Source organism: Manis pentadactyla, chromosome 14 (assembly GCF_030020395.1).
Source record: "Manis pentadactyla isolate mManPen7 chromosome 14, mManPen7.hap1, whole genome shotgun sequence".
In the NCBI taxonomy this organism is placed as follows: domain Eukaryota; kingdom Metazoa; phylum Chordata; class Mammalia; order Pholidota; family Manidae; genus Manis; species Manis pentadactyla.
In genome coordinates, this window is record NC_080032.1 from 32,383,984 (window position 1) to 32,405,307 (window position 21,324).

Genomic DNA, 21,324 nt, shown 5'->3' on the forward strand with positions numbered 1-21,324 from the left:
AACACATTTTTTATTTTGCTATCATTAATGTACAATTACATGAACAACATTATGGTTACTAGACCCCCCTATTATCAAGTCCCCACCACATACCCCATTACAGTCACTGTCCATCAGCATAGTAAGATGCTATAGAATCACTACTTGTCTTCTCTGTGCTATACTGCCTTCTCCATGTCCCACCTCCTGCTACATTATGTGTGCTAATTTTAATGCCCCTTTCCCCCCTTATCCCTCCCTTCCCACCCACCCTCCCCAATCCCTTTCCCTTTGGTAACTGTTAGTCCATTCTTGGGTTCTGTGAGTCTGCTGCTGTTTCGTTCCATCAGTTTTTGATTTGTTCTTATACTCGATAGATGAGTGAAATCATTTGATACTTGTCTTTCTCCTCCTGGCTTATTTCACTGAGCATAATACCCTCTAGCTCCATCCATGTTGATGCAAATGGTAGGATTCCTTTTCTTCTTATGACTGAACAAAATTCCATTGTACATGACTGAAAAATACACATGTACACATCTTCTTTATCCATTCGTCTACTGATGGACACTTAGGTTGCTTCCATTTCTTGGCTATTGTAAATAGTGCTGTGATAAACATAGGGTTACATATGTCTTTTTCAAACTGGACTCCTGCATTCTTAGGGTAAATTCCTAGGAGTGGAATTCCTGGGTCAAACGGTATTTCTATTTTGAGTTTTTTGAGGAACCTCCATACTGCTTTCCACAATGGTTGAACTAGTTTACATTCCCACCAGCAGTGTAGGAGGGGTCCCCTTTCTCCACATCCTCGCCAACATTTCTTGTTTGTCTTTTGGATGTTGGCCATCCTAACTGGTGTGAGGTGATATTTCATTGTGGTTTCAATTTGTATTTCTCTGATGATTAGCAATGTGTAGCATCTTTTCATGTTCCTGTTGGCCATCTGAATTTCTTCTTTGGAGAAGTGTCTGTTCAGCTCCTCTGCCCATTTTTTAATTGGATTATTTTCTTTTTGTTTGTTGAGATGCATGAGCTCTTTATATAATTTGGATGTCAACCCCTTATCAGATATGTCATTTATGAATATATTCTCCCATACTGTAGGATGTCTTTTTGTTCTACTGATGGTGTCCTTTGCTGAACAGAAGCTTTTTAGTTTAATATAGTCCCACTTGTTCATTTTTGCTTTTGTTTCCCTTGCCCAGGGAGATATGTTCATGAGAAAGCTAGTCATGTTTATGCCCAAGAGATTTTTGCCTATGTTTTTTTCTGAGAATTTTATGGTTTCATGACTTACATTCAGGTCTTTGATCCATTTGGCGTTTACTTTTGTGTATGGGGTTATACAGTGATCCAGTTTCATTCTCTTACATGTAGCTGTCCAGTTTTGACAACACCAGCTGTTGAAGAGGCTGTCATTTCCCCACTGTATATCTATAGCTCCTTTACTGTATATTAATTGACCACATATGGCTGGGTTTATATCTGGGCTTTCTGGTCTGTTCCATTGGTCTATGGGTCTGTTCTTGTGCCAGTACCAAATTATCTTGATTACTGTGACTTTGTAGTAGAGCTTGAAGTCAGGAAGCGTAATTCCCCCCCTTCATTCTTCCTTCTCAGGATTGCTTTGGCTATTCGGGATCTTTTGTGGTTCCATATGAATTTTAGAACTATTTGCTCTAGTACATTGAAGAATGCTGTTGGTATTTCGATAGGAATTGCATTGAATCTGTAGATTGTTTTAGGTAGGATGGCCATTTTGACAATATTAATTCTTCCTATCCATGAGCATAGGAAGTGTTCCATTTATCGGTATCTTCTTTAATTTCTCTCATGAGTGTCTTATAGTTTTCAGAATATAGGTCTTTCACTTCCTTGGTTAGGTTTATTCCTAGTTATTTTATTCTTTAGATGCAATTGTAAATGGAATTGTTTTCCTGGTTTCTCTTTCTGCTAGTTCATTGTTAGTGTATAGGAATGCAACATATTTCTGTGCATTAATTTTGTATCCGCAACTTTGCTGAATTCAGATATTAGATCTAGTAATTTCAGAGTGGATTCTTTAGAGTTTTTTATATACAACATCATGTCATCTGCAAACAGCCACAGTTTGACTTCTTCCTTACCAATCTGGATGCCTTTTATTTCTTTGTGTTGTTTGATTGCCATGGCTAGGACCTCTAGAACTCTGTTGAATAAAAGTGGGGAGAGTGGGCATCCCTATCTTGTTCCTGATCTTAAAGGAAAAGCTTTCAGCTTCTCACTGTTAAGTATCATGTTGCCTAGTGGGATTGTCATATATGGCCTTTATTATGTTGAGGTACTTGCCCTCTATACCTACTTTGTTGAGAGTTTTTATCATGAATGGATGTTGAATTTTGTCGAATGCTTTTTCTGCATCTATGGAGATGATGTGTTTTTTGTCCTTCTATTTGTTGATGTGGTGGATGATGTTGATGGATTTTCGAATGTTGTACCATCTTTGCATCCCTGGGATGAATCCCACTTGATCATGATGGATGATCCTCTTGATGTATTTTTGAATTCGGTTTGCTAATATTTTGTTGAGTATTTTTGCATCTATGTTCATCAGGATATTGGTCTGTAATTTTCTTTTTTTGTGGTGTCTTTGCCTGGTTTTGGTATTAGAGTGATATTGGCCTCGTAGAATTAGTTTGGGAGTATTCCCATCTCTTCTACTTTTTGGAAAACTTTAAGGAGGATGGGTATTCACTAAATGTTTGATAAAATTCACCAGTGAAACCATCTAGTACTGACATTTTGTTCTTAGGCAGTTTTTTCATTACCAAGTCAATTTCCTTGCTGTTAATTGGTCTATTCAGATTTCTGTTCCTTCCTGGGTCAGCCCTGGAAGGTTGTATTTTTCTAGAAAGTTGTCCATTTGTTCTAGATTATCCAGTTTGTTACCATACAATTTTTCATAGTATGATTTCATAATTCTTTGTATTTCTGTGGTGTCCATAGTGACTTTTCCTTTCTCATTTCTGATTCTGTTTATGTGTGTAGACTCTCTTTTTTTCTTGATAAGTCTGGCTAGGGGTTTATCTATTTTATTTTCTCAAAGAACCAGCTCCTGCTTTCATAGATCCTTTCTATTGTTTTTTCTTCACGATTTTATTTATTTCTGCTCTAATCTCTATTATGTCCCTCCTTCTACTGACTTTGGGCCTCGTTTGTTCTTCCTTTCCTAGTTTCATGAATTGTGAGTTTAGACTGTTCATATGGGATTGTTCTTCTTTCCTGAGGTAGGCCTGTATTGCAATATACTTCCCTCTTAGCACGGCCTTCACTGCATCCCACAGATTTTGTGTTGTTGAATTATTGTTGTCATTTGTCTCCATATATTGCTTGATCTCTGTTTTTATTTGGTGGTTGATCCATTGATTATTTAGGAGCATGTTATTAAGCTTCCATGTGTTTGTGGGCTTTTCGTTTTCTTTGTGTAATTTATTTCTAGTTTCATACCTTTGTGATCTGAGAAGCTGGTTGGTACAACTTCAATATATTTGAATTTACTGAGGCTCTTTTTGTGGCCTAGTATATGATCTATTCTTGAAAATGTTCCATGTACATTTGAGAGGAATGTGTATCCTGTTGCTTTTGGATGAAATGTTCTGTAGATGTCCGTTAGGTCCATCTGTTCTAATACTCTGTTCAGTTCCTCTGTTTACTTATTTTTTTGTCTAGTAATCTGTCCTTTTGGAGTGAGTGGTGTGTTGAAATCTCCTAAAATGAATGCAGTGCATTCTATTTCCCCCTTTAATTCTGTTAGTATTTGTTTCACATATGTAGGTGATCCTGTGTTGGGTGCATAGATATTTATAATAGTTATATCCTCTTGTTGGACCGACCCCTTTATCATTATGTAATGTCCTTCTTTGTCTCTTGTTACTTTCTTTGTTTTGAAGTCTATCTAATTTGTCTGATACAAATACTGCAACTCCTGCTTTTTTCTCCCTATTAGTTGCATAAAATATTTTTTTCCATCCGTTTACTTTCAGTCTGTGTATGTCTTTTGGTTTGAAGTGAGTCTCTTGTAGGCAGCATACAGATGGGTCTTGTTTTTTTATCCATTCAGTGACTCTATGTCTTTTGATTGGTGCATTCAGACCATTTACATTTAGGGTGATTATCGATAGGCATGTACTTATTGCCATTGCAGGCTGTAGATTCGTGGTTACCAAAGATTCAAGGGTAATTCCCTTACTATCTAACAGTCTAATTTAGCTCACTTCGTATGCTATTACAAACACAACCTAAAGGTTCTTTTTTTCCCTCCTTTTTCTTTCTCATCCATTCTTTATATGTTAGGTACTCTTTGTCTATCCCTTGATTGACTTTGGGGGTAGTTGATTTGATTTTGCATCTACTTAGTAATTAATTGTTCACTTTGCTGTGGTTTTATTTCCCCTGGTGACATCTATTTAGCCTTAGGAATACTTCCATCTATAGCAGTCCTTCCAAAATGCACTGTAGAGGTGGTTTGTGGGAGGTAAACTCTCTCAGCTTTTGCTTATCTGAAAATTGTTTAATCCCTCCTTCAAATTTAAATGATAACCTTTCCGGGTATAGTATTCTTGGTTTGAGGCCCTTCTGCTTCATTGCAGTAAATATATCATGCCACTCCCTTCTGGCCTATAAGGTTTCTGCTGAGATGTCTCATGATAGCCTGATGGGTTTTCCTTTGTATGTGGTCTTTTTTCTCTAGCTGCTTTAAAAGTCTGTCCTTATCCTTGATCTTTGCCATTTTAATTATTATATGTCTTGTTGTTGTCTTTCTTGGGTCCCTTGTGTTGGGAGATCTGTGCACCTCCATGACATGAGAGACTATCTCCTTCCCTAGATTGGGGAAGTTTTCAGCAATTACTTCCTCAATAACACTTTCTAACCCTTTATCTCTCTCTTCTTCTGATACCTCTATAATGCGGATATTGTTCCATTTGGATTGGTCACCCAGTTCTCTCAGTATTTTTTCATTCTTAGAGATCCTTTTTTCTCTCTGTGCCTCAGCTTCTTTGTATTCCTCTTCTCTAATTTCTATTCCATTTACCATCTCTTCTACTACATCTAATCTGCTTTTAAATCCCTCCATTGTATGTTTCACTTCAGATATGGAATTTCTTAATGATTGAATCTCTGACTTAAATTCCTGAAGCTCCTCAAAGTTCCCAACTTACGTGGCAGAGTGCGCCCAGACAACCTTGTCCACCTATCCCTTCTCCCATTTAGCAAGCTTTGTGCAAATCCCGCCCCTTCAGCAGCCCTCTGGCTGCTAGGAAGCCTGTCATATCATCCGCCTTTCCTTTATCCCAGAGCGGCCGGATGTGGATCCCCATCCTCCACAAATGGCCGGAATCTCAGTCTCTCAGGCACTCTGCCTGTCCCAGCTCCCCAATCCCACCAACCTCCAGAGCACTACACAATGTAGCTTTGTGCTCCAAAGCAGATCTCCAGGACTGGGTGTTCAGCGGTTCTAGGCTTCCACCCCTTCCCCGCTCTGTTTCTGTTCCTCCTGCCAGTGAGCTGGGGTGGGGGAAGGGCTTGGGTCCTGCCGATTAAGGCTTTCGTATGTTACCTTGTTTTGTGAGGTCTGCTCTGTTTGTGAGGTTTGTATGCAGTCTGGTGCAGCCTTCTTGCCTGTTGCTGTTTTAGGGCTAGTTGTATTAACTATATGTTCACACTATCTGTGGTTTTCAGAAGAATTCTCTGTCTCATGTCTCACACCGCCATCTTGAATCATCTATCCATTGTTTCTTATGAGTCTTTCCAAAGAACTTTATCTGGGTATTATGCAGCATTTGTAAACCATATTTCATATGGGGCCAATTTCAAAATGTACAACTGAAAAATCCACTTAACTACATTTAACAAAATCTTAATCAACTAAGTATATTACAGATAATGTTACAGGTAAAGCAGGTTGGCTCAGATTTTCTTCAAAAAATGCACAAGAATGCCTTTTTAAAAATGCTTTATATATAATTAGAAGATAAAAATAAAATATCAACTTTTACATTTATAATAACATCTAAGAATAAATGTAATAAAAGAGGTATAAGAGTACTATTCAGAACAACAAATGGTATTGACAGAAATTAAATAAGACCTCAGTAAATGTTGAAATATATCATGATTATGGGTTGGAGACTCAGTATCATATAGATGCCAATTAAATTTTTCTCTAAAGTGAATGTAATCCTAATTACATCCTCCCAGGTCTGTGTGTGTGAGTATAACCTGACAATCTGATTCTAAAATTTACAGGGACATTCAAAGAACAGAGAACAGTTAAGACAGTCTTGTAAAAAAGTGGGAGGGCTTCCCCAACCAAACAGCAAGACTTATTATGAAGTCACTGTAATCATAGAGTGAGGTATTAGAGCAGGCAGAAGCAAACTACCTCTCAAAAATACAGACTAACTAAAGCTGGTAAACAGAATTTACCCTGCTTTTCCAGTGTGAGCTGTACCTCAAGGTAACCATATACATAATGTGGGTAAGTTTCTGTTCATAGAATAACTCCAGTTAATATATGAACAAGAAACGGCAGACTTTGACTATCACCATTATGCAACACCGAATGAAATAACAGATGTGGGCAAAGTCACCAATGGATAAAATCTAAGGTGAAAGGTCCAGGACCAGACTGTCAACACCTGGAACCATGCGAAGGATCTGAGCTTACAGAGACACCATGTTGGTCCTGATTGGAGACAAGATGAAGTGTCGTTGCCAGTATCCCAGACCTAACCCTCACCAAGCCCCTAGCTGTAACTACTAGAGGATGGAGAACCAAGAATTCAGAGTATTAACAAACTCAAGCACAAGTTCAGTTGATTTCTTCCACAAATAAACGACAAAAGGGAAAGACAGACAGAAAGAAGGAACCTAGTGTTTAAAAGAGATTAAAGTGATTTCTCAATCAAATGCCATGTATGGACAGTGTTTGGCTCCTGATTCAAATAGATCAACTGTTTACCACCACAACAAGAAAACATTTTTGAGGCCACAGGACATTTGAATATTGACTAGCTATTTGGTGATATTAAGGAATTACTGTGGATTTTTTTAGGTGGGATACTAGCATTATGGTTATTTTAAAGAATCTTTTGCATAGATAAATACCAAATATTTACTTATGAAATGAGAAATAATATCTATGAATACTTCAAAATAACCCAATGGACATAGGAAAGGTTGGGGTACAGATGAACCAAGATTAGATACATCTTGATAACTGTGGAAGCTGGGTGATATAAACATGTGTGTTCAGTATATACCATAGTCGACATTTTTCTGTATGTCTAAAAAAATTCCACAATAAGAAGTTTAAAATGAAGAAATTATTAAGAGTAAGAAGAAACCAACTTGTACAATATCTCTACAATTTGTAAAGCTGATAATGATAAACATTCAGAATATTTTTTAAAATCTTACAAATCATAAAACAACATATAATCTAATTTCAAAAGACAAAAAAGATATGGATAGGAACTCCACAAAAGAAGAAATACACATAGCTAAAATGAATAAATGAGGAAATGATATGCTCAAGGTGATTACCAATACGTTGTTACACAGAATTTCCACCATCAAAGCACTAAAGAGCTTAATATATCCACAGCACTGTTGAGAAGGTGGAGGATGAGAACTTTCACACACTACTAATGGAAGTGAAACTCAGTACAAAAAATACAGAAACCAGTCTTCTGTATTATCTCCAAACTACTACTAGTTTAGCCGACCCACTACAGGATATGCACAACAATGTTTATATCCTATGGCCCAGCAATTCCACTCTTAGTTGTGGAGAGGAAATCTTTCATATGTGTAGTAGGAGACATGTATTAAATTAATAAATGGAAATGAGTAAACCACAACTACATAGATCATGGGTGTTTCCCAAACCTTACATTAAGTAAAAGAAACAAAGGAGGTATGCAAACTCACAGTATTCTATCACACAGAGCTCCAGGACAAGCAAAATCTACACCATGTTCCTTAGAAATATATATATATAGATGGTGAGCAATAAAGAACAGGAGAATGGTTAATAAAAGTCAGAAAAGAAGTCAGGATGCAGGGAGAGCCAAGTCCTCATGGGAGAGGTGCACCCAGCAGTCTCCAGAGAATGGGTGGCACTTTGTTGCCCTGCCTGCAGGCAGATGCCCACTTCACTCATGTTCTCTGGAGGCAGCAGGATGAGAGCCTGATGTGCACAGCTACCCAGGCTGCTTGGATAGCTGAGGATTAAATGAGTTGATACACACACATATGTTTTATAAGAGTGCTCAGGACCTAGTATTACATGGGCACCCTGGTCTTTGGAAGTCTGAGTTATGCCACTTTCCTTTTACAAAGGTACTACATCAGTACTTATTTGTGTCAACCGAAAGAATCTGGGGAGGAAAAAGACAAGAAGCAAACACCACATAAAGCATTTGTTTTGCAGCAGGTAACCATGAGGAAGGCAGTATGTACCCAGAGGGTGGCCCACTGGGTCCTTCCCTGGAATGCAACTCAACACCCAGTGCCTCAGCTCTGCACTGCAGCTGTGAGTATCTGGGCCTTATCTTGACTTAGCTTGTTGCACCCATTAGCAAGATGTGCCTGAGGCACCAGAACAGCCAAGACAGGTGATTTTTTGGGTCTGGGAGTGCTAAAAAAATTTTCCATATGAATGGTAACTGATTCTTTGCTTTACACCATTTCAGCTTATGGAAAGTTACACAGGAAAGCTCTACTTCTGGATAGCAGGGTAAACCGGCGTATGTGTTAGTTATTAAATAAACCATTCATGTGGGTTCATTTTACAATTTAAAACTGAGAAAAGAAAAAAATTGTGTATGAAATTCTTAAGTTGAAACAAACAAAAAGAATTCTTACTACTCTCTGTGCACTGCTGAGGGCCACATGGGTTGACTTAGCTATGGAAAACAATCTTTGTAGCAGGAGTCCTCTCTGCAGTGAGCCATAGGAAACTCCCAAGTTTTCTCCTCTTTTTGAAGAGCATTTTGGAAAGAATCCAAAGCAAGTCCTTGTTTAATTTAATTAAAATCTGTATAATATCTTCTACTATTTCATAGCAATAAGAGCAAGCTTTAAAAAAAACAAAAGAATGTGAAATGGCTTAGATTAAAGCCCTAGTACCTCCCATGAAAAGGCAGAAAACTTTACAAAACATTTAACAAAATGAAACTGTTCTTAATGCAGTGAGGCAGTGAAACTGAGAATGGAAAACTGTCAGATTATTTAAAAATCATAATTATCTCAAGAGAACTATGTAGACACTCAAGCTCATCTTCAAAATATTTTGAAAGTGGCATATCTTATTTAAATCAAGAGAATGATATATCCAAATCACCCTTCCACACCTTAACTATAAGAATTCTTATGAAATTTTTTTCTCCTTAAATTCTTGTTTAAAATTAGTAATTATAGCATTGTTGTAACAGTAAAAACAGAAGCATCTAAAATATATAACTTGTGTGTATGAGTGCATATAGTGAATTACAAAAATATTTGCAAACATACAGAAAAATCTGGAAAAATACATATAAATTGTCAGCTAGGTTCATCTGCAGAGTGGAGCATAAAGTGGGAACTTGCTGTTTCATTTATATACTGCAGCACTGTTGCTTTTTTACCACAAATATTAATTAATTTTTGTTTTAGATAGTCATTCTTTCCTTAAAACTAGCTGTTATTGGATTACAAATGTAAAATATATTTGTTTTGTAAGGAATTAGATAACAAAGACACAAATAAGAATCATCCATAAATCCACCAAAGATGATATGAGAGATCATTCCTACCTTTGTAAGGCATCCCCACAGTTGTTGCATATACATTCTTTTCATATTTCTTTAAACGATCTTCTAAATTGTGAATCTGAAAGTAAAAAATATACTAATTATATCATAAGATTCACATGGAAACCTTATGTTAAAAAAAAGGATTGCTTTAGCCATTAGATTTTTTTAATGCTGAAGACAGGGAAATAAAATTAATACAAATGGTTTCTTAGGGATGACACCAAAAGCACAGACAGCAAAAGAAAAAATAGATAAACTGGACTTTATCAAGAAAACTTTTGTGCCTCAAAGGACATTATCAAGAAAGTAAAAAGACAACTCTTAAAACGGGAGGAAATATTTGCAAATCATATATCTGATAGGGAACTTGCATCTAGAATATATAAAAACCACTTATAATTCAACAACAAAAAACAAAAAAACCCAACTAAAAAATGAGCAAAGGACTGAACAGACAGTACTCCAATGATATATCAATGGCCAATAAGCAGATGATGAGATGCTCAATGTCATTAGTCATTAGAGAAATGCAAATTAAAACCACAATGAAATACAAATTCATACCAACTAGGATGTCTATAATAAAAAAACTTGTTGGTGAGAATGTGGAAAAATTGGAATCCATAAACAGCTGACCCTTAAATAATGCAGGCATTAGGGGTGCCAACCCCCATGCAGTAAAAAATCTGTGTATAACCTTTGACTCTCCAAAAACTTAATGACAAACAGCCTACTGTTGACCAGAAGCCTTACTGATAACATAAACCACTGATTAACACATATTTTCTGTTATTTGTATTATATACTGCATTTTTACAATAAATTAAGCTAGAGAAAAACAAATGTTTTTCTCAAGTTGTCACAAATCTCCAAAAAAAATTCCATATTATTTATTGAAAAAAAATCTGTGTATAAGTGCACCCTTGAAGTTCAAACCCATGTTGTTCAAGGGTCAACTGTACTTTGCTGGTGGGAATGTAAAATGATGCCACTGTGTAAAACAGTTTGGTGATTCTTCAAAAAGTTAAATATAAAATTACCATATGATCTAGTAATTTCATTCCTGGGTACACACCCCAAAGAATTGGAAACAGGTGTTCAAATACTTGTACCCAATGTTCCTAGCAGCACTATTCACAATCCCCAAAAGGTAGAAACAAGCCAAACACCCATTAACTGATGAATGGGTAAACAAAATGTTGTATAGCCACACAATGGAATAATATTCAGCCATATAAAGAAATGAGGTACTGAACATACTACAGCATGAAGACCCTTAAACAACCATGCTAAGTGAAAGAAGCCAGATAAAAAAGGCTATGTATTATATGATTCTATTTACATAAAATAGTCAGATAGCAATCCAAAGACAGAAAGCAGCATAGCAGTTGCCTGGAGCTGGAGAGAGGAGGTCATGGGGAGTGACTGGTTACTGGGTATAGGGTTTCCTTTTGGGTTGATGAAATGTTCTGGAACTATGTAAGGTGATGGTTTCACAACACTGTGAGTGAACTAAATGCTTATGAATTGTGCCCTTTAAAATGGTTGATTTAAATGTCATATGTATTTTACCAATATAAAAATGACTAATACAAAAACTGTTATGCTAGGACAGTATGAAGATTTGAGGATGCTAAAAGAAAAGAATTTTAAAACAATAACCTCAAGAACAGATGAGAAAAGCGAAACTACAGTGAAGTAGAAAAAAATACTACTGGGACTTAGTACCTACCTTTATGAGTTAAAAAAAGATACTATGGAAATTTTCACATATACCCAACTACAGAAAGTACAGTACAATTAATCCCCATATACCACCCATCACCTAGTTTCAACAGTTAATAAGGTGTTTGTTATATATGAATTTTTAAAAAACCTGTAAATTGCCTAGAGATTAAGCCTTCAAACTTTAGCCTGCTGACTTGAGTCTCTATACCTCCAGAGTTTGGAAAAAGACTATGAAAGGTGATGCACTACAAGTACACACACACATGCTTGTGTAACCTTCTAGGTGTACACACATGGTCCTATTCAAATCTGATTACTGGATAATATATGACAAATCATAATAAGTCAAGGCAATTTAAACACTAGGAAAAATAGTAAAAATTGATGTCAACATTCTTTCCCTTTGATAAAAAGCAAAGTAACTTCTCTTTTAGAACTTACTACAAACTAAACAAACACAAATTGTTGCCTAAAATGTTAGGCACTAGAAATAATTAAGAGGCAAATATTCTTGTTTAAATGTATGTGACCATGAATTTATACAGGTATCCTCTAGCACCTTCTTCAGATTTGGAAATAAAATTTCCTGAGTAAGACAAAATTGCAAAGCCAACTATCGTATCAGTATTAAATCAGTTCTTTTTTAAAAATTTGCTAAATGAGATCCAAGTACATGTAACATAAATTAAGGAAGTTAGTTTAAAATAAAAAGTACCAATTAGACCTGTACCTGTTCTCTGAACTCCTGTTCCTTCAACTTTGAATCACTGATTAGAGTAGTCTTCTGTGCTAGTTGTGTCTGAAAGAACAAAATGTCAGAAGTATTTCTGTACTGCTTGGTAAATGTTTCTTTATTAAAACAGCCTCTCTATGCTTTAACTTAAAACACAGAATGCTCCTGAAAATGCACTACTTTCAGTCAAATTCAATGAAGAACCTACCTGTAGCTCCATAATTGTAACCTGAAAAGAGAAAAGAAAAAAATAAACGTAAAAATGAAATCTATAAGAAACTATAAAATGGAGAAATACAAAGTAACAAGGAAGTAAGAATTCAGTTTTATAGTCTTAAGAGAGTGTTCAGATTTGTGATGAGACAACTTTAAATATGTGCTTTTTAAACCTGGTCTTTTTTGCTGTACAAACCATTATGTTTGTACATACATGGACTGGAAAGTTGTTCACCTAACTCCTAATAATGATTACTACTTGGCAAGGGGAGGTGGTGCCACCAGAAAGGATTTAATCTATGTATTTCTTTATTATCTGACTCTTTTATAACAAAAATATTTTCATGTATTATTTAGATAATTTAAAAAAATCATATTAACATCTATTTAAAGCATATCGGCCTTTAGGAAAGCTTCTAAAGGACTACTTCTGGGAATCTACTCGAAGCTGTAATCACAAATTATTTTTCACTGAAATCAACACTGATAAGCAATTCAAGATATCCCAGAAGGAACAAAAGGGAAAAGAATAGAAAGCATGAAGAATAAAATAAAACATTTTTTTTTGAGTAGAAATAAAAATTAAGATTATTTTCTCTTCTTTGTTATTACACAAGCTAGAGGACTTGGTAGTAATTTTACAATGTTCTAATACTCTATGGCATCCTGAACCGGGTGAAATGCCACTATACACAACATTAAGACTTACTTTGATACTAAGGAAAAGCACATTGTTAGATGGTGACATACATGTGTTCTTCTCATAGGAAGTAAGACTTAATAGTACTCAATACCTTCAAATCATGACCAATTGCAAAAAATTAAAACAGCAAAACTAACTTTGGAACTATTATAGAAACAGAAAAACAGCCCACTCAGCTTGCTTGGTGCTAATCACTAAGATACATGTACCAAGTGGCACAGCATAGCAAAGCTCTTTCTAGAGGCCTCCTCTCTCCACTATGGAAAAATGACCCATGTAACTGTCTAGAAAATTGCTATCTGGTAACTGATGTTCTATAAAGAATCCTCTACAACTCTCAAAGACGAAGCATGAACAGTGGCCACACACTTTCCCAGGCCCTGGTGACAGCGGTTTGAAAAGGCCAAGCTGGATAAGTGTGAGGGGATTTTATGAAGTAGGGTACTGTCTAGCTTTCTCACTGAGGCTCACATGCCCTACAGGTATACACATGCTGGGATGCACAGTGAAACAGGAAGCCACAGGGCCACAGTACCAGTTTTACTTAAAGGTTGGGATTACAAAAATGCCTAGGATATGCAATGCCAGATATCTTTGAATCCAGCCCAATTTTCCAAAATAATCCCATTGCTTCTGCATCTAGTCCATTAACCAAGGAAGAAAATAAAAATTATTTTTCTTCATGGTATATAACTGATAACATTTTTATGCAACTACAAATAAGGATACATTATATAGCCAAAATATAAATATATAATATAAAATATAAAAGTGCATGTTATCATGATGTCCATGGACCACTTCTGGCTATGCCCCAGGGCTATGAGGGCACTTTCCTCTGAAAGTCTTTCCCAGGGAAAGACTGAGAAGCCTGGGGCTTTGAAGTCCAGCATATTGGGTTTAAGTGCCCAACACAACATTCACTGTGGGAGCTTGTACATTTTATAACCTCTGTGAACCTTAGTTTCACTGACTAAAATAAAAGCAAGAATCTCTCTCATGAAAGATTTTGTCAGGATGAAATGGGGTAGATATGCACACTACCAGGGATGTCAAATAACAGAGATGACAGTGTTTGTAAGAAATGTGTGATGCAAAGTCTAATCCCTCTCACTTTATCATTGCCAGGGTCCTCCTGCTGCAGCCTCTGCTCATATTTCTGCTGGAACTCTTTAAGTTGAGTCTGTAGGTCCACTACTTTTGCAGTCATTTCGTCTTCACGGGCCTTTAGGATAAAAAAATGTGTCAATAAAGAAATATATAAAAAGAACATTGTGGAGACGCAGCACTACGTAGAGAAAGCTATCTTTGAAGAAGAACAGATACCTCAACATTTTTTTGAGACACAACCACTGTTTTTATTGTAATCTGTCACTGTGCTCTAAATACTTTCCTTTGGGCCCCTTTTAACTCTAAGGGCTTTTTAATGCTGTTCACTATTCCTAGGACATTATTTCCCCACCCTCACTCCCTCTGTCCACACTCTATAAAGGGTCACGCTGAGACCAAGGCAGAGCCTCATACCTCCCAAGAGAGCAAGCCCATCTCCCCGAGAGCCCCATGCCCAGGGCCAAACTGAGCACACGTGCAGGCAGACCCAAAACGCAGGCGGCCCCAGGCCTCGGCATGCTTCACCCGTGCCCACAGCCCTTCAAGCTTCCTGGCTGTGGCCTTCTGCTACCTCTACCTCTACCAGGCCACCTCTCAGCCTCCGGCCATCAGGGAGCATTCTTTGTGGGGTAATTAACAGGGATTTAAGTGTTACATAAGACAAGGAAATACCTTGTGAAATCTACTGTTTCACGGGAACTGGAAAACGAAAACTCCCCTGCACTTAACATGGCATCAAGCTGCTTCTTTCTCTCCTCTCTAGGGCTCCAGGTTCACAGAGCAAAGAGATACACAACAGCGTCATCACAGAACTCTAATACAGAACGTGCACTTTAAGACTTTGGCCTTTCTATATTAGGATTTGCCTTCCAGAAAAATATCCCTTAAGAGAAACTAGTAGATACTTCTGTGCACAGCTCTGCTCAACCAGCTGGCAACTCACAGACCACATGAAGTCCTGGAGGTCTTTCCCAGCCCCTTCAGATGGGCTCTGCAAATCAAGAGATGCTCTTTGTCTTAGTTCACCACACTTGCAAATCTCTTACATATCTGCCCCCAAACCACACCACTGATTCTTTGGGGTAGAACGTTTAACTAAAATCTATTTCTGGAAAAAAAAAAAAAGATTAGTGTCCAATATACTGGTAACCAATGTAATGTCTCCATTTGCTCCCAACTTTGTAAAAAGCAGACTTAAAGTCATATTGTGACACTGGCCCAAAAATCCTACTCATAAAATTTGGCATACAAATCATTCTCTCTTCTGTTTTGACTGTCCTGGTAAAAGGATCTTGCCCATCCTTACATTTCTTCATTTGTCTTGATAATTGCTATGATTTGTTGTATACAGTAGCCCAGACCTCTTCTTGCTCCTATAAGTCTTGCAAAAATCTTTGTGCTAAAAGAATATTTGGAATTGGAATATTGATCATATTTGAGTAATAAGGCAGGACAAGTGTTTGCTGAGTAAGAGACTACACAGGAAAAACAACAATAAACAGTTATCTGATTTCACGGATGCTGACTTTGCCAGAACTGAGAAACATTATCCTAAAAGACAAACAAAAACAGATGGGTCTCATGGCACAAAATATAGCAATGAACACGGGATACCTGGAAAAATCTCTCTTTAAACACTACTTGTCATGAAACGTGGCCAGCTGAGAAAGAGCAAACCCCTTCTTTCAACAGAAGAAAAGCAAAGATATCTGGTAACCAGCCTCTGTGGGCCCTTGGACACTCCCCACCTAGGCAATTTGAACCTAGCCTCCACCCCTAATACACCACTGAACAGGAACTGCTGTACATGTGCCACTGCCCACAGTCTTGGTGGGCTGCTTCTATCCTGCCATGACACGTCCCATGTGGGTATCTGTGTCAGTGCAGTCTCGTCACGTCCGAGAGATCAACCTCCACATCTACTTACTCAGTTAGGCCTGGACTTTAATAGGGCAACTAGCTATACCCAACATTTCCTTTGCAGTTGTGCGATTCCAATCTAAAGCAGGCCCTGTAAGAATTAGAAAAGAATCCTGATGTGTTACTTCTAGTTCAACACACAGTTTTGTAATTTCCTTTGTACAAGTTTTTTAGTCTTCCTGGAGGAGGAAAAAAAAGTACTGCTTGCACCGGGCTCTGGCAGCTGGGAGGGCTTGCATTCCTGGGTCCCGCAGGACTGTCTAGTATGAAACTAGACATTAATTAAAGAAGAAAACTGGAAAATTTACAAATATGTGGAGCTAACATCTTACTGAACAACCAATGGATCAAAGAAAAAATAAAAAAATACCTTGAGACATATGAAAATGGAAATGAACATATAGAAGTTAATGGGATGCAGCAAAGAAGTTCTATGAGGGAAGTTCACAATGATAAATGTCCACCTCAAGAAACAAGAAAGGTCTCAAATAAACAACCTAAGTTTATACTTCAAGAACTAGGAAAAGAACAAAGCCCAAAGTTAAAAGAAAAGAAATAGTACTATTAGAGTAGAAATAAATGAAAGAGATTAAAAAGACAGTAGAAAAGCTCAATGAAACTGAGCTGTTTTTTTATAAAATCAGAAATAAGAGATGTTACAACTGATACCACAGAAATACAAAGGATCACAAGAGACTACTATGAACAATTATATGCCAACAAGTTGTACAATGTAGAAGAAATGGATAAATCCCTAGAAACACACAACCTACCCAAGAGTAAATGATGATGAAACAGAAAATCTGAACAGACCAATTACTAATAATGAGATTGATTCAGTAATCAAACCTCCTAATAAACAAAAGTCCAGGACTAGATGGGTTCATTATTATTTTTTTAAGTCAAAAGAGACATAGTACTAGCTGCACTAATTTATGAAGTTTGAGAAAATAATCTTTAGGCACACAGAAAAGCATGAGCAAAGGTAAAATATAGTAAAGAACATGCTGAAGTTGAGTTTGGCTGTAACACAGACTGAAATGGAGGAGGTATTATGGGGAGAATGGGAAACCACTGAAGGTATTTAGGAGAAGTGATATGATCACATCTTTGTTTCAAGATACAGAAAGAGATGAATACCTTTGGAAAAAAAGACTGGTGGCAAGGAGATCAGGTGGGAAATTAATACAACAGACCAAGATCAGATGCAAAATGTCAGTCCAGACTGGCAGTAATAGTGGAGTTAAGTGGAGAAGAACATGTAATATAACTCATTGAAAAAATACAACCCAAGTGACTATAGTGTGTTGGATATTGTGCTGGAGATATACAATTAAAGGGAGAGATGATTTCTCTGCCTAGTAAATCAAAGATAATCAGATTTCATAGCCTAAAAGGTGTGTGGATGTATATGTGAGAGAGGTTGAGGAAGACAGGAGGTACAAATTAAGGAAGACAAAAGTTCCCGGATTCTTCATATGGGGGAAAGGATGGTATCTAAGACAGTAAATGTCAGAAAATGAAAATGTCTCTGTGCTCCACTTTGCTATCAACAAATCACAAAATCATTTTAATGGTTAACAAAAAAACAGCATTCTACAAGTCATCATTAAGACAAATCATCAATCTGATTAACAGATTCCCAGAGAGGGGAAAAAACACCACCACATACAAATTCCATATAAAACTCCAAATCCAGAAATTTTAAAATGATAGAATGGTAGAGAATATGTTTCAAAATCAAAGCAATATGGTGTTTGCTGAGACTTGCTAATATCCCCTTTAGGTAGTAATTGCACTTTTCAAAAACTCTTCAAGATAGAGTATGTATTTAGTGTGTTTAGATGGGGACTGCCTATTTAATCACAAAAGCAGCCCTAGATCTAGCAGTCTAAAGTCTAAGGCTCTGATGTCCAGTTTAGTAGCCACCAGCAGCCTAGAACTGTGGTTATGAGCACTTGTAATGTGGCTCATCTGAACTGAGGGGCTGCAAATGCAAAAACACAATGAATCTCAAAAAATTAATATAGTATGTGATGTTTATAATGACTACATACTGAAATTATATTTTGTATATAATAATGGGTTAACATGATTAAAATTAAGTTCACCTGGATCAAAACCGAAAGTTTCTGTGATATGACTGCCCTTGCACTGTTCACCATGTAAGAACTTATTCACTATGTAAGAACTTGTTCACCATGTAACAACTTATTCGTTATACTTCAGAAGATTGGAGACTGTTGAGAATTAGGCTTGGGGTTGATTAATGATTGTGCATTGGGTCCCCTATACAGAATTTTATTGTTGTTAACAACCATTTGATCAATAAATATGAGAGATGCTGTCTCAAAAAAAATTAAGTTCACCTGTGGGTTTTTTTTTTTTAATGTGGAGACTAGAGAATTTTAAATTCTACATGTTGCTCACATTTGTGGCTTGCATTATATTTCTAAGGCACAGGAAGAGGCCTGGGGAGGAGTCTACCCGACTCCTTTGCCCAACCTCCACTTCCTGCTCTACTACATCCAGCCTGAAACTTGGAGGATCATTCCCTTAATTTCCCTAATAAACAGCAATTTTCAAGGAGGAACGTTAGGGTTAACTTAACTGTTATGTCTTCCTGCTCACGCATCCCTCTGCCTACAAAGGTTTGTCATGACCTTGGAAAATCTACTGTCTGCTACCCCACACATTGAGATGAGACAGAGTAGTTCACCAAAGGGAACACTACAGCTCTAGTACAGTTTATGTCCTGCAATGAAGCTCTCTGACTTAATTATCCATGATAAATAACTGCTGCCTTTCCCAAGTTCTCTTCTTAGGGAGAAATCTTTATATAATACATGAAGCTAATGAAGAGTCACTGCTATACCACTCACTATGTAGTTTTAGGGAAATCATTTAATTATGCTGAACTTGCTTTTCCTTCTGCAAAACAAAAAACCAAGATGAAACTAAACTCGCTTTAATGTATCTTCCAATTCTAACATTCTCTAAGCATCAAGAAACAGTATTTTTAATGACTCTGCACATATACACTCTATGGAAGTATAAGAAAAAGTAAAATTATTCAAATCTTTCCTATAGCTCAAAAATTTTACAAAGGTGTCATTTATATGCATGTGTCTTATCCTGGAATTTCAGCCTTGAAGTTACATTTAAAATATTAGAATCTGTTCCTGGTTCAGACTTCTATTGCTACCATAGTTGGCTGAGGTATGAGTCTCTTATTTATGCCTTCTTAATCATCAAATGGTACTTTGCATACAGTGAAATAAGGCTTGGAGTAACTAAAGAATCTGCAACCCAAAGAAGAATAATTTACATTGTTTTACATTTGAGAATGTTCTGGAGTCCAAAATACTCACTGGCATTCATGGCTTATCTTCACATACAAAAATAACATGCTAATTATAATTAATCCATCATTGGAATAAGGACACTGAACTAATCTTCCACTAAATATAGAAGATTTAGCTGATGCATTCCATTTTTCCCCTTTTTTCTCCCTTGAGACCTACAAAAACAATGCAAATTGGGTAAAAACTGAGGAAAATTAATTGGCCCTCCAGGAAAGATCCCAGCTAAGCTAGGTAGCCACATTCAGACACACATGAACTGTACCTACACTTAGCCTTCACCCACGCAGAAGCTCTCAATTCTTAGTCCAGTTCTCTTACAATTAGTCTGACTTTGGGAGAAAGACAGAGAAGGGGATCCATTGTTTCCTTTAGCAACTCACTGTTGCTTCAATGCCTGCCAAGTGTACTGGGCTGTCTGGTCAGCAGAATCTATCAGGAAACAACAATGCTGGCAGAAATCAATTAGACTCCTTATAAACCTGCACACACTGCAGACATACTAACTTGGATGATAATGAGGATAAAAGAACCCTACACATGAGGAAAACAGGAAACCTGACAGCCCAAACTTCCTTAACACTACCATGAAATCTATTACAGCTAAATTTCAAAAAAAGAAAAAAATAATAAGTACATCAAGGATTTCTTCATATCTTTTTGCTGTTCTTTTTAGATCATCTTCTTTCTCTGCAATTTTTTTATATAGCTGATTTGTCTCTTCTTGATGACTTTCCAAAAGTTCGGCCTCCACTTCCTGGGCTTTATCTAATAAATAAAAATGGAATTTCAGCCTTAAAGTTACATTTAAAATAATTATTAGAATCTGTTCCTGGTTCTACACATGAGGCAACACATTAGATAAGAATTTACATATATATCCCAATTTTGCTAAGAACCACCGTTCCATATTACATTTGAAAAAATTCAGTTGATCAAATGCACCCTCTCACAGAAGTGACTCTATGAAGTAATTAGCTCATGTTTTTGGTTCTTTGACCGGCTCCTCTTCAACTTAAGGCAAGCCATTGCCAGGTAGTACAGATAGGTCTCCATTAGAGAACTTTCTTAGGCAAGAATCTTTTTTTCCTCCAGTTTAATTACTTACAGCACTTAGCAAAGTGTAGTACGAAAAAAATAGTTTAAATTATAAATAGTCTCTGCTGATTCTGATTTTATTCTTCATTGAACTTAATATTTTATATACCAATGGTTTCTTTTATGGTCATTTCCAGCTCCTGTTCCTTTTGTGCCAGCTGTGTATGAAACTCTCTCATTAGCTGTTTCAATGTGGAATTGTGCTTCAACTCAAGATCTTCCTGCTCCTGCCTGAGTAACAAAAATATAAAGAGTTAATTGTTGTCATATAGAAAACAAGCTGTGAAGAGTTACCCAGTCTTCACAACAGTGCATTCGATATGATCTCACTGGTATAAACACAGTTCTAAGGTTGTGCGTGCGTGTGTGTGTTGCATTAAGACACAGAAAACTTCTGAAGAATACATAACTATGATTATCTCTAAGGAATGGTCCTGAGGATTTGAGAATTTTCCTTTTCCACTTAAAATTTCTCATCATACACATCTACATTATATGTCAATGTTAATACTAAAAATAAAACAAAATGAAAATAATTACTGGGATATTTACCTAAAAACCATGATCTTATATGCAAGGAAAGGCTTTTTTCCCATTAAATGGACATGGAATAACACTACCTCTTGCCTTAAATAGT

The 21,324-nt window shown here is 36.7% G+C and overlaps 1 protein-coding gene across 7 annotated transcripts in view; it reads right to left on the bottom strand.

Moving 5' to 3' along the window:
• GOLGA4 (golgin A4) overlaps positions 1–21,324 on the bottom strand; it is a 127,634-nt gene that overhangs the window by 18,578 nt on the left and 87,732 nt on the right. For all 7 annotated transcript variants that reach the window (XM_036921605.2, XM_057491943.1, XM_036921608.2 and 4 more), the window contains 6 exons: positions 20,797–20,918; positions 20,227–20,357; positions 14,312–14,422; positions 12,487–12,507; positions 12,276–12,344; positions 9,818–9,893 (listed from right to left, as the gene is read on the bottom strand). In XM_036921605.2, the coding sequence (XP_036777500.2) occupies positions 9,818–9,893; positions 12,276–12,344; positions 12,487–12,507; positions 14,312–14,422; positions 20,227–20,357; positions 20,797–20,918 (530 nt within the window). The remainder of the gene's footprint in view (positions 1–9,817; positions 9,894–12,275; positions 12,345–12,486; positions 12,508–14,311; positions 14,423–20,226; positions 20,358–20,796; positions 20,919–21,324) is intronic.